Here is a 13,381-nt window from a genome sequence, read left to right as displayed (position 1 = left end):
TCGTGTCATTGTCCATGTGCACTGTGAAGCACTGTCCAATGAGTTCTGAAGCATTTGACTGAATATGAACATATAATATTGCCCGAAACACTTCAGAATTCATTCTGCTGCTTTTGTCAGCAGTCACATCATCAATAAATACAAGGGAACCAGTTCCATTGGCAGCCATACATACCCACGCCATGACACTACCACCACCATGCTTCACTGATGAGGTGGTATGTTTTGGATCATGAGCAGTTCCTTTCCTTCTCCATACTCTTCTCATCACTCTGGTACAAGTTGATCTTTGTCTCATCTGTCCATAGGATGTTGTTCCAGAACTGTAATGGCTTTTTGAGATGCTGTTTGGTAAACTCTAATCTGGTCTTCCTATTTTTGTGGCTCACCAATGGTTTACATCTTGTGGTGAACCCTCTATATTCACTCTTATGAAGTCTTCTCTTGATTGTTGACTTTGACACATATACACCTACCTCCTGGAGAGTGTTCTTGATTTGGCCAACTGTTGTGAAGGGGTTTTTCTTCACCAGGGAAATAATTCTTCTGTCATCCACCACAGTTGTTTTCCGTGGTCTTCCGGTGTTGCTGAGCTCTCCGGTGCGTTCTTTCTTTTTAAGAATGTTCCAAACACTTGATTTGGCCACACCTAATGTTTTTGCTATCTCTCTGATGGGTTTGTTTTGATTTTTCAGCCTAATGATGGCTTGCTTCACTGATAGTGACAGCTCTTTGGATCTCATATTGAGAGTCAACAGCAACTGATTCCAAATGTCACACCTAGAATCAACTCCAGACCTTTTACCTGCTTAATTGATAGTGAAATAACGAGGGAATAGCCCACACCTGTGCATGAAATAGCTTTTGAGTTGATAGTCCCATTACTTTTGGCCCCTTAAAAAGTGGGAGGCACATATAGAAACCGTTGTAATTCCTACACCGTTCACCTGATTTGGATGTAATTACCCTCAAATTAAATCCGAGTCTGCAGTTAAAGCACATCTTGTTTCAAAGCCATTGTGGTGGTGAATAGAGGCCAAAATATGAAAATTCTGTCAATGTCCCAATATTTATGCACTTGACTGTATATATATATATATCAGAGATATATACATTCAAATGGGATCATCACTGCCATTTCCCTGCATTGGTTATAAGGCACAATGATCCCTATGGCTACATGCATTTTCATATAAGATTTCTCGTGGACAAGAATATGGAATCACTTGTAAAACACAATACATGAGGAAACCCTGAAAAATTTTCATCAACAAGCAGATCTGACTAAGGCCCCCATTTATCAACGAAGGCAAATACCAGCTGCATTTTTCGCTTTTTATCGATTGCCACTTTCTATTTTGCCATCGATGGTAACCATACCGATGGCCATCCCTACTCATAGGTGTTGCTTTCACAATCTCCCTGAAATGCTTTTTAAAAAGTAGGCAAGTATGCTGCAGTCTGTTACAGTAATGTCTATCTGCAGAGTTCAGCCTTTGGCGTTCATCAGATTGGGCTACCGACAATCATACACTATCACATGTCAAGTCAACCAGTCATGGTATGTAATGTTACCAGGGATCCAATGGCAAAGGGGTATCTTGGGGCTCTCTGATGTCATTATGGAGCAGGAGTCTAATGGCACATAAAGGATCATGTAGAGCAGTGGTGTCAAACTTGGGCCCTTCAGCTGCAGTGGAACTACATGTCCCAGCATGCACTGCCAGAATTTTGCTATTAGCATACCTCCCAAAAGGGGGCATGGTCTGATGACACGCCCCCGTTTACATCACTAATGGGGCGTGCCCAACATCTACGAGATGCTGGGCAGCCCCCGGACTTCCCCCCGTACTCTGAATAGATGCTGTGCACATGCGCATAGCGTCTATTATAGCTCTGCATACACGCTGCTCTGCATAGCAGCGTGTATGCTTCCCCCCAACCACGGGACACTGAGGCCCGCGGGGACAGTTGGGAGGTATGTATTAGGGCATGCTAAAACTGTGGCAGGGCATGCTGGGATATGTAGTCCCATAGCAGCTGGAGGACCTGAGTTTGACACCACTGATGTAGAGTGATTTGGTGGCATATAAAAGGTACACGTGGAAGAATAGCCCACGCTTCACACCCATAAAGTATACTTACCTCTCTAGAGTCCAATATTATTTGGAAAATGGCACAGCCACCATTTGCACGTGCGCAGTAGGGAAATCACTGTGAACATGGCATGGGCGCGCATGCGCAGTAGACTCTGGCACAGTACCAGAGCCTACTCTGCAATTGGGATGGTGAGAGAAGAGGGGATCTGCATGGAGACTGCACTCTTAAACTGCCCCTGTAGAAAGCAAACCACAAATATTACAAAAAGAAAAAAAATCAAATAAGTAATATCCCTTTATGTAACCTTATACATAATGAATATATGGAACTGTAAAAAACAAAAAGTATTTCCTTTTGAAAACTCAGCAGCTCGTCTCTAGCTCCTGTCCGGTACTCTGGATGTTGGGGAGAGTGCCGGGGACAGCAGGTCACATATCAGCCGCCACCTTTCCCGCTCACCGGGCAGCGCGCGCCCTCCCGCGGACGCCGGCAGTTGGTGACTTCATTGCTGCAGTCTCCGCACACATAGCGGTCGTGCTGCGCAGGCGCATAGTGGCTGTGCTGAGCTGCCTGGCAGCGGTGATGTGACGTTGTAAACATGTATTTGGAGCTTCAAAGTGAATGGCAAGCGTATTGCAGGATTTAAATTCCCCACCCACATTCCCTGGTCACTAGGGTAGGGAAGGTTTAGTAGCGAAGTTTGATTGAGGGAGGGGCAAAGGCGCCATTTTTAAAATGTGTTGCAGACGCAGTGTAACAGCAGCAGTACTGTGCGGGTGTGGGGATTGTTGCTGAGTATCCACTAACCCTCTCCATACTCTGTCCGGCATCACAGGCCGCAGCAGCGTCATGGATCACACCTGAGCCGTAAGCCCGTGTAGTACGTATGCATGTATGTATGTATGTATGTGTGAGTGAGTGTTACAGTCTGTAACGGGGGACACTATATTTCCTGTCTGACAGCTCAGCTCACAGCATTGCATCGTCTCCGTGCTGCCGGCTGCCTCCGGCGTCTGCGCTCAGGGGTCAGTGTAGCACGGGACAGCGGGTGGCAGGAGCTGGGCGGTTGCCATGGAAACTGGACGCCTGTCCCATTGCTTCTGTCCGGGTGTCTGCGGGCTCTCCCTAGAGCTACATGTATGATGAATCATTCTAAAGGGTTGCTTTGTATTAATATCGAAAGTGGCATACTCCAGTCATGACAGATGGCATTAAAGTGAAAATTAAACCATAATATGCCCGACCGGGCTTAGTGCCCCCTTCTGCTGGAACAGTTGTGCTTCTTCTCTCACCCACTGAAACCTCTCCTACCTACTTTATGCTTAGAAAAATCTTGGTCCTTAATTGATAAGTGTCCGCATTCCTAATTTTGTAGGCACATTAACCCAATTGTTAAATCTTTTAAAATCTAATAATGGTGTTACAATTATATTTTTGTAAAAACTAAACCAGAATTGAAAAGCTTTCTGTGTGTTCTGCTACAGTGCCTGTAGCTACATTACCAGTGCTCTTGTTTTTTTATTATTATTATGAGAAGACCCATGTGCATATGCTTATAGAATATCCCATCTGTTTGTACCGCTACAATTTCACAATTCAGGTAGACTTTGCTTTTCTTGGATGTGTGTGTAATAAAACAAAAAAAATAAATAAAAACTTTTTTTTATATATATATATATATATATATATATATATATATATATATATATATATATATATATTTCTCTCTGTAGGTATCAGGAGAGCAGACAGTGCATCACTAATGGCTGTATGATATATTATGTTGCATACACACAATGATTTAGTAAATTAACGATTTTCGTGAATTTTTTTTTTCCAAGGGAAAAATTAACAAAAATCGCTTACTAAAATCGTTCATTTTCTAAATGTAATGACCGATTTTTATTTTTTTGAACTACAAATGATTTTTGCATATTCCATTACTGAAAATCGTTGAGTTGGTCAGTCTGACTGAACTACAAATGTGAACGCACATGAACGATCATCGTTAAAGGAGCCTATCCATTAGCAGATCTTTCTGAAAGCCAAAAGATTTATCTTTTGAAAATTCCTGGGGCTGCTGTGACAGATATCTGTCATGTACATGACAGATTTTTACGAACTATATTGCATGACATCATTCTGGGAGTGGATTTTATTTTTTTATGGTTCTATTCATTTTAATAATAAAATCGTTTGTTGTTTACCGCGACAGATATTTCTAATATCTGTCAGCGATAAACGATAATTGACCAACATGTTGGAGAGACAAAAGACCCAATTTGTCGGCCGCGGGAGTGCGCATTTTTATCGTTCAGAGCCTATCCATTAGCAGATAATTTGAACGATTGAATGATAAATCGTTCAAATTTATCTGCTAATGGATAGGCCCCTTAAAGGGGCCTATCCATTAGCAGACGTTTTTCTTAAAGATGAAAGACAAAAGATATCTATTGAACATTTCCGGTGACTGTGCTGAAAGATATCTGTCATGTACATGACAGATTTGGCAAAAGATGAACGATATCGCATGACATTCAGGGAGTGGATTTTTTTTCTCTGCAGTGCTCTGTAGCTGCTGCTAATATCTTTCGTCGTTTACCGCATATAAACTGCCAGATATTTCTAATATCTGGCAGCGATATGCGATAATTGACCAATACGTTGGAGAGATGAAAGATTCAATTTATCGGCCGCGGGAGTGCGCATCTGTCATCGTTCAGGGCCTATCCATAGCAGATAAATTGAACAATGTATCGTTCAGTCTAATTTATCTGCTAATGGATAGGCCCCTTAACTCAGAAAGAAAACTCAATTTTTTTCAACAATTGAATGATATCGATAATCATTAAAAAAATCGTTGTGTATGCACCTTTAAGGCTCATTTACAAGAGTGCAGATCCTCCAGAACAAAGGTACTTTTGTGGGGGTGCAAGAGTTTGTATTGAGCAATGTGATAAGTTTGGTAGGGGAGGTAGTCCGCATCCTGTCAGATGGGATGTGGATGGTCAAAATACCAGAGCCCGAATCCCTACAGCAGCCGGGGTCCTGGCTCCGGAATACCGCGTGGGATCCCGGCTCCGGAATACCGCTGGGATCCCAAACCCAACCTGTTTGGTGGATCTTGATGAGTGTGGAATATCCCTAGTTTTGCACCCACCTGCTAAAGTTAGATTATTTAAATGAAATAAAAGTGTGCCATCTTCCTAAAGTGGTGAGACCGGGGGCTCGATCCAACTAGGTGTGATTGCCGTGGCAACGGCCCGGCACATCGCACCCTTCGCAGCCCGACTCTCCACTGAATTCGCCTGAATTTGCTCGCTGCCCCACTTTCAGGTCGATCCGGGCGGCCGTCAAGCACGGTCATTGTCGCGATGACTCGCACAAGCTAGTACATCGCACCTAATTGGATTGACCCCTGGGTCTCCAGTTGCACTTTTGCAAACACTTTCATAGCATTGTAATAAAATCACATAAGTGTCACATGTTGTCAACACAACAAAGATGACCATTTGTTCTTTATTTGTGAAATAAAGGAAGCCAAACTAAGCAGTATTTTGTATTGATATGTAAAAAAAAAAAGGGTGACCCTAAAGCTTTGGTTTTGTATAGATCCCCTTCAATAGATGTACCTGGAAGTGACGTGAGGGTGGTAGTGCAGTTCCATGCCCATAAAGTCCACCAATAGAAAAAACTTGTCCCCTTTGAGGGCTCGCTTCGCTTGCCACAGCTTTATATTCCCCCTCTATCTCCATGTGGATGGCAAGGAATGGCATTGGACAGAAACTGGTTATGTCAGGGTACATCTACGGAAGGGGATCTATCCACTACCCTAAAGCTTTTAGAATAATAATAATAATTTTATTTATATAGCGCTTTTCTCCTGAAGGACTCAAAGTGCTTTACATTTACAGTACAAAATACAAAGTAAGCTTAAACAAGGGACATTAGTGAAATGCTTGGGTGAATAGGTGAGTCTTGAGTCTATTTTTTGAAGCATTCTAGATTGGTGGCCTCTCAAACTGTGCGGGGAAGTGAGTTCCAGAAGGTTGGAGCCACAAAACTGAAAGCTCGACCCCCAGACGAATTCCGTGAGATTCTAGTACAGTACGTTAATAGTCCTTCGTCAACGGATCGCAGTAATCGAGTGGGACAGTAAGGAATCAGAAGCTGCTTCAGGTACCCTGGGCCATGGTCATGAAGGGCTTTATAAGTTATTAATCCAATCTTGAAAGCAATTCTCCATCTGACAGGCAGCCAGTGAGTAGAGAATGGGTGTTATGTGGCTGGAATGGGGCTGGTTGGTTAATAGCCTGGCAGCTGTGTTTTGTACCATCTGCAGGCAGTGTAATTTTTTTGCTGGGAGACCGAGGTAGAGGGCGTTGCAGTAGTCTAGGCGTGATTATATAAATGCATGTATGACTTTAGGCAGATCTTCTGAGGGAATTAAGTACTTGATTCTGGCTATGTTCCTCAGATGAAAGAATGAGGATTTGATTGTGGCTGATACCTGATGTTTAAGTGTCAAGCCACTATCCAGGACAACACCAAGATTCCGCACATGGTTAGTGTTTTGTAATTCTGAACCCCCAAACATAAGTCCTGTTGGTTGGCTATGCTGTAGCCCTGTCCTGTGACCTATCATAAGGACCTCTGGGCCTGATTCAGAGCTGCTCGTAAGCGGCTGCTCGTTCGCTCCGAGCGATGTTTACCCAACTGCGCATGCGTACGGATCGTTATACGCATGCGCGAACCGGTCAGTGCGGCCGAAATTCATGTGCTTGCAAAATAGCGAATGCCTGATAATTTGAGTGACAGAAAGAGGCGTATGTGGGTGGTAACAGGGGAAGGTGCTTGAAAACGGGGAGTGGAGATCTGAATGCAGGCGTGCTTAAAGGTCAAAACGGGCGTTTTATGGGTGTGCATAATTAAAACAGCAGCGTCATTGACCACGTCACTGGGTTATTTTATAGCCAGAACTGCTCGCAAAATTGTGGTAGCAAAAACCAACCACAAGAATAGCGAGCGGCTCATACCCTGGTCGATGTACTCGATTAATCTAATAAATAGCGGACATGACGTAGGATGCGAGCGGCCAGGGGGCGTAGTTTCCCAAAAAACGACCGCAAGTTTTGTTCGCTCGTTCAGACCTAGAGGCGAGAACAGACCGCAAAGAGCGAACGGTTCATTTGAATAGCCACCCCTTTTTTTTTTTTTTTTTTGAACGAACGACCGCAAATAGCGACCGGCTCTGAATCAGGCCCTCTGTTTTATCAGGGTTCAGAATATTGGACATGCATCACTTTTTCCACCAGGCTATATTTCTGCTCTGTACACAGAGCTAGACATCTGTTGATTATCCAGTGGGCTCCATTGTTCAGGAAATGTGCAGTAGAGCAGTAGCACTTGAGTAATTAGAGGAATAGTGTGGGTATATTTCTTATGTATTTAGTGTTCGTCACATCTCTGAGATTGTAATCTCAATCTGGGCAGGTACATTATTACCTTCAACTTTTTTGGCATTTATATGTAATTTGTTTGTATCACAATCCCTTAATTGAACAGCACTGCATTTTAGTTGGCAATTCATACCTAAAGGATAATGAGACATTTTTCCCAGCGGTTAACGCATTCCATTTTTGGCTGCGGGATATCTGGGATGTCCCTTCTTTTTGATCTGTGCAATTATTGTGAGGGGCTAAAGCTGCATAATATTTCCTCAGAGCTGAAATGCATTGCTGTGTGAATGCCACTTTACTCCTCAGAGTTGTTGGGTATTGTGGCACAGGGAGAGACTTTCGCTCACTTGTTAGCAAGGAGAGGCACACTAGGCAAAGAAAACCAATTGCAATGTTTTAAGGTTTCCTAGGCAGATTACATAATACTTACCCAAACGTTTTACTGCACTTTTATAGAAAAATACAGCGAGGAGTATGAATCCTAGTGCTAAACTTGGTATATTTTCCATAGGAAAGTTAATTGATTAAATTGTATATTGTAATTGTGTAATTAGTCTAATGATGCTAACAGTGTCGTGCATTCATACCTGCCTACTTTTGGGACCTCCCCTCCTGGAGGTCCAAATGTCAAGTACAAAGTTAATGGTGTATCCTCGTGGCCTTGCCCATGGGGCACAATACAGTGAATACTAGCATCAAATGGCAGCAGGTCAATATCAAGTTTCCACTTTCCCCTAGTGATTTTTACTAGCCGTATACAGATGTCTCCCAGAGATTTCGGGAGAGATGACAAATTTGCCTACAATTTTCATGCATGGAAAATGTCTTCTCAGTAAGTTTAAAATTGTGTGTGAAGCAATAACTTTATAAATAAACATTAAGTACCAGCATATTTTTGCAGCTCTTTACAGTTGGGAACCAGCACAGTAATTAAACAAGACTGGGTGCTAACAAACAGACACAGCAGTAAGAAGGCCCTGCTCACAACTTACTATCTCTAATAGGATAAAATTTAGTGAGATTCAGAAGTAGATCAATACTGTATAGAGGATATTTCCTTCATTTAGCTATTTACCAGGAGCAGGTGCTCTATATAAAATGTCTTTTGTGTATGTCTTTATGGGAGGTAGTCGGCATCCTCTCCTCCTCCTCACCCTTTAGACCTTTGGCATCTCTAACACCGTCCATGCCTGGTTCACCTCTTGCTTCACCAACCGCTCCTTTTCTGTGTCTGCCTTTTTGGCTCCACCTTCCATCCTTCCCGTTGGTGTCCCGCAGGGTTCTATCCTGGGCCCACTGCTCTTCTCCCTGTACTTCTCTACACTAGGAGAACTCATCAGCTCCTTCGGCCTCCAATTCCACCTCTATGCCAATGACACGCTCCTCTACTGAACTCTCCCCTTCTGTCCTCTCTCGGGTATCCAGCTGCCTCTCCGCCATCTCTTCCTGGATGTCCGAGCGCTCTCTGAAGCTCAACATGGACAAAACCGAACTCCTCATCTTTCCCCCTAATAGAGTCTCCACTCCAACCATTCTCGCTATCCTTGTTGACAACACCATCATCTCCCCTGTCACCCAACTTTGCTGCTTGGCTGTCACCCTTGACTCCACCCTCTCCTTCACCCCCCCCACATTCAATCTATGGCTCAATCCTATCGGTACCAGCTACGCAACATCGCCTGGATTAGGCCTTTCCTCTCCCAGAATGCTACCAACCTGATTATTAATTCACTAATCATTTCTCTGCTCGACTACTGCAACCTTCTCCTCACTGGCCTCCCACGTTGCCATCTTGCTCCCCTCCAATCTGTTCTCAATGCTGCCGCTAGACTTATCTTCCTCTCCTGCTGTTCCATTTCCGCTGCTCCCCTCTGCCAAAGCCTGCACTGGCTCCCATTCCCCAACAGAATCATCTTCAAACTCTTCACCTTCACATACAAGGCCCTTTATATAACTCCACTGCTCCCTACATCTCCAACCTCATCTCCTTACATACTTCCTCCCACCCACTCCGGTCTACCAATGACTGTTGCCTCTCCTCCACCCTGGTTATTTCATCTCATGCTCGTATCCAAGATTTTGCCTGTACAGCCCCCTTCACTGGAATGAACTCCCTCGCTCGATCAGGCTCTCCCTGACCTTGCAGAGCTTCAAACATGCACTGAAAACCCACCTGTTCATCAAAGCATACCCTTCCACCATATAACAGTGTCACCAGGTCGCTCTCCCTCCTGCCTCAGCCATCTCTAACTTGCCTACTTCCCGCACTCAGGTCCTCTTCTACACACTCATGCCTCATATCCTCTGTCTGTTTCCCCTCTCCCCTAGATTGTAAGCTCCTAGGAGCAGGGTCCTCCTCCTTACTGCCTCACAGCCCTCTTCTCAAGCACTTCAATGACAGCCTTCACCTTCCCAGCTGTATCATGTATGGAGAATTGTGTTGCTAATTGTTACTTCTGCTCTGTTTATATTTTGGTTACTGTATTGTAATGTTCTATGTACCCTGTACTGTTTGTACGGCGCTGCGGGCCACTTGTGGCGCCCTATAAATAAAATGTAGTAATAATCCCAGGATGCCGGTGGACAATATACCGGCGCCGGGATCCCGGCTCCAGTATCCCTACTGCCGGCATCCCGAAGGTAAGTAGCTGGGGTTATGGTTAGGCATTAAGGGGGGAGGGTTAGGTTTATGGTGCAAGGGGTAGAGGTTAGGTTTAGGCACTAAGTGGGAGGTTGGGTTCAGGCATCGGGTAAGCGTTTGGGTACTTACCGGGATGCCACTGTTGGTATTCTGACCAGGGGCATTCCATACCCAACCTATTTGTATGTATGTGTGCACGACTGTATGTATCATTGATGCCTATTTTCCTGAATATTGGAAATCTCCTAGAAATGTAGATTAACCTCCTTCATCTCTGCTGTGCCTCCCAAAGTTCTGGCTTGTGTACATGATGATCCAGGCTAGCACAGGCATACTATCCAATATGTGCCTGTATAAGTAAATTTTCCTTGTACTATACTATTTATGTTTGCACTCAATTATTTTAATTTCTTAGAAGTCTAGTATATCTTTTTTTTAAAGTTTGATAGCGAGATTGTTAATAAAGGGGTCAGTTCAGTTAGGGGCGAAGGAGCTGAGCTGAGTTCCTGTTGCAACTGCGTAGAAGCAACTGCAGCAGTACTTGCCACTCTCATGGTCCGATCTCGCCCTGGACTCGTGGATATTTCTATGCAGCCCTACAGGGCTGCGAACAAAAATCCATGAGTCCGGCAGTATCGTAATTGAGGCATATAGCCGCACTTACTCGCAGGACCTTATTGAATTGAGCCCAAAGAATTTAGGGCCTACTGATCATATCCTAATAATGCAATAAAACATTTATTTCAGTGATAGGACTTTTGTTAATTAACGATTTGCTCTATATATTCAATCCTTTATTACAAGTGTTTGTATATGCTTTTACTTGGGAGACATTATTTATCAAGCAATGCGGTAGTACATTAGTCCAGTAATTTTTCATTATGGTACTTCCGGACTCGCAGAATTTTGCTCACAACCCAATAGGACTGCAAGCAAAAAATTTATGATTCCGGGCTGTGTAGGGTGCAAGTTGTGGTGCCGGCAATGGCAAGGAAACGCAGTTGCAAGGACAACTCGCGCCATTTGCTGGTAACTGAATCGACTTCTTAATGTTTGTGGCAACATAGGGCCTGATTCAGAGCTGGACGCAATTAGCGCTTGCTCGTCCAGAAAATGGAGGTGGATATTCAAATGAACCGTTCGCTGTTTGCGGTCTGTTCACGCCTCTAGGTCTGAACGAGCGAACAAAACTTGCGGTCGTTTTTTGGGAAACAACGCCCTCTGGCCGCTCGCATCCTACGTCATGTCCGCTATTTATTAGATTAATCAAGTACATCGACCAGGGTATGAACTGCTCGCTATTCTTGTGGTCTGTTTTTGCTACCACAATTTTGCGAGCAGTTCTGGCTATAAAATAACCCAGTGACGTGGTCAGTGACGCTGCTGTTTTAATTATGCACACCCATAAAACGCCCGTTTTGACCTTTAAGCACGCCTGCGTTCGGATCTCCACTCCCTGTTTTCAAGCACCTTCCCCTGTTACCATCCACATACGCCTCATTCTGTCACTCAAATTATCAGGCATTCGCTATTTTGCGAGCACATGAATTTCGACCGCACTGACTGGTTCGCGTATGCGTATAACGATCGCATGCGCAGTTGGGTAAACATCGCTCGGAGCGAACGAGCTGCCGCTTACGAGTGGCTCTGAATCAGGCCCATAGTTTCTTTTGAAAAACAGTTTGGAAGAAACTCCAAGCTTTGGTAGCTTTTTTTTTTTTTTTTGTAAATACAGAATTCGTATGCAGTATGATGTGACAATGTATTTAACTAATATCAACCCCACTGACCATGTGGAACACTGAGTTATAGTACCGTCATTGTCCATGGTAATGGAATAAGTTCTGAATTGCTATGATGAGAAAATAAAAAAAAACTCCTTTTTACTGACCAATCCTCCTCAAAACAAATAATTATTAATAAGGTAAATAGATGTGTACTCTTACATGAACCTGCTTGTTTTTGTCTCCCCTCCTCCACCCTCTAGTTACCTGTGTAATCTGCGCCCATGGGAAATGATGTGAATAAAGCTAAAGAGTAAACCAACAACTGCTGCCTATGTGCTGTTTAGCCTTTTACATGGTTGCAAGTACTACTGTTACTGTAGAGATGGAATCTTTTCCTGCAGTGCTGAGTGGTCACATCAGTGCCCCCACATCAGAAACCGAGCTACATAAGCTTTTAATGGAAGAAAAAATGAGAAGCGAAACCCATAAGATGAACTATCAAACCCTTAAAGAGCAACATACTAGGTACACTTCCACATTTTTTATTTTTTTTTCAACTATTGGAATTGAACCATTAGTGTGTGTGTGTGTGTGTGTATACATATAATGTGTGTATGTTAATGTTATCATACTGTTTTTATTTAATTGAGGTGAATGATTTCTATGCAAGTAGAAAAAAACTGTTTTTCTACCAACTGTCAAGGCAGACTATTATATTTTAATTCTTATTACCTATTCTATAAACCCTTTTCTTAGTTTTAATTTGAACAAAAGCCGGTTAGGAGAGGAGCTTATCAGCTGGACCCTGGTGTAAGAGATGTAGGAATGCATAGGTCACACCCAAAAAACTCATCTATGCATGTCTAAAATAGTGTAGAATAAGTGAGGTTTCAATTTTGAGAGCCTTTATAATATAGGACATTTTCAGCTAATCTGTTTCTGCATATTGTATCTAATATATGTCATTTTTATTAATAAAATGTTTGCTTAGCTGTTTTTATTGCTTGTTCATTTTTTGGGGAGGGGGTATTGCAAGTTAGTATGTTAACATTGTATTGTGACTTTATATAAATTTTGTTAGGCTGCAGGCTGACTTCGTAAAGTCGCAAAAGGAGAACAAGCAACTGTCATCTGAGTGCCAGCGCATACAGGAAAATGTTCAGCTCTCACTTGTCGAACTGCAAGAAGAACTTTTAGATAAATCAAAAACAGTGGAAGAACTGAAGCTACAAGTAAGATCTTAGGAAATTCATTGGAGGACTTTTATTCTTTCCCTGATGTCCCCATTTTTTTTAGAATTTCTTTTCACCCAACTACTGCTGTGTATTTTCCTTTCATTGTTCTTTGTTTTTACCAATGCCCACATGATTTGTAACATGTTTATACAGCCACCTGCTACTACATAGGTCTTCTGAGACCACTTACTTTGTGCTGTGTGGCTGTCATAGCAACAA

The 13,381-nt window shown here is 43.1% G+C and overlaps 1 protein-coding gene across 2 annotated transcripts in view; it reads left to right on the top strand.

Annotated features, from left to right (window-relative positions):
- The first annotated feature begins 2,812 nt into the window (after nt 1-2,812).
- The window catches only part of CEP83 (centrosomal protein 83), a 60,767-nt gene continuing 50,198 nt past the window's right edge, over nt 2,813-13,381 (top strand). Inside the window, exons 1-3 of one of the 2 annotated variants that reach the window (XM_088453829.1) lie at nt 2,813-2,967; nt 12,188-12,452; nt 13,009-13,159. In XM_088453829.1, the coding sequence (XP_088309955.1) occupies nt 12,259-12,452; nt 13,009-13,159 (345 nt within the window). In that variant the 5' untranslated portion in view covers nt 2,813-2,967; nt 12,188-12,258. Of the gene's footprint in view, nt 2,981-12,187; nt 12,453-13,008; nt 13,160-13,381 lie in introns of both variants that reach the window. The other variant, XM_088453830.1, reaches the window with a different exon arrangement.

The sequence above is a fragment of the Taudactylus pleione genome, unplaced genomic scaffold (genome assembly GCF_031769625.1).
Source record: "Taudactylus pleione unplaced genomic scaffold, aTauple2 ptg000040l, whole genome shotgun sequence".
Taxonomy (NCBI): domain Eukaryota; kingdom Metazoa; phylum Chordata; class Amphibia; order Anura; family Myobatrachidae; genus Taudactylus; species Taudactylus pleione.
Note: the sequence above shows the minus strand (reverse complement) of the source record. Positions and strands in the feature narration are given on the sequence as shown.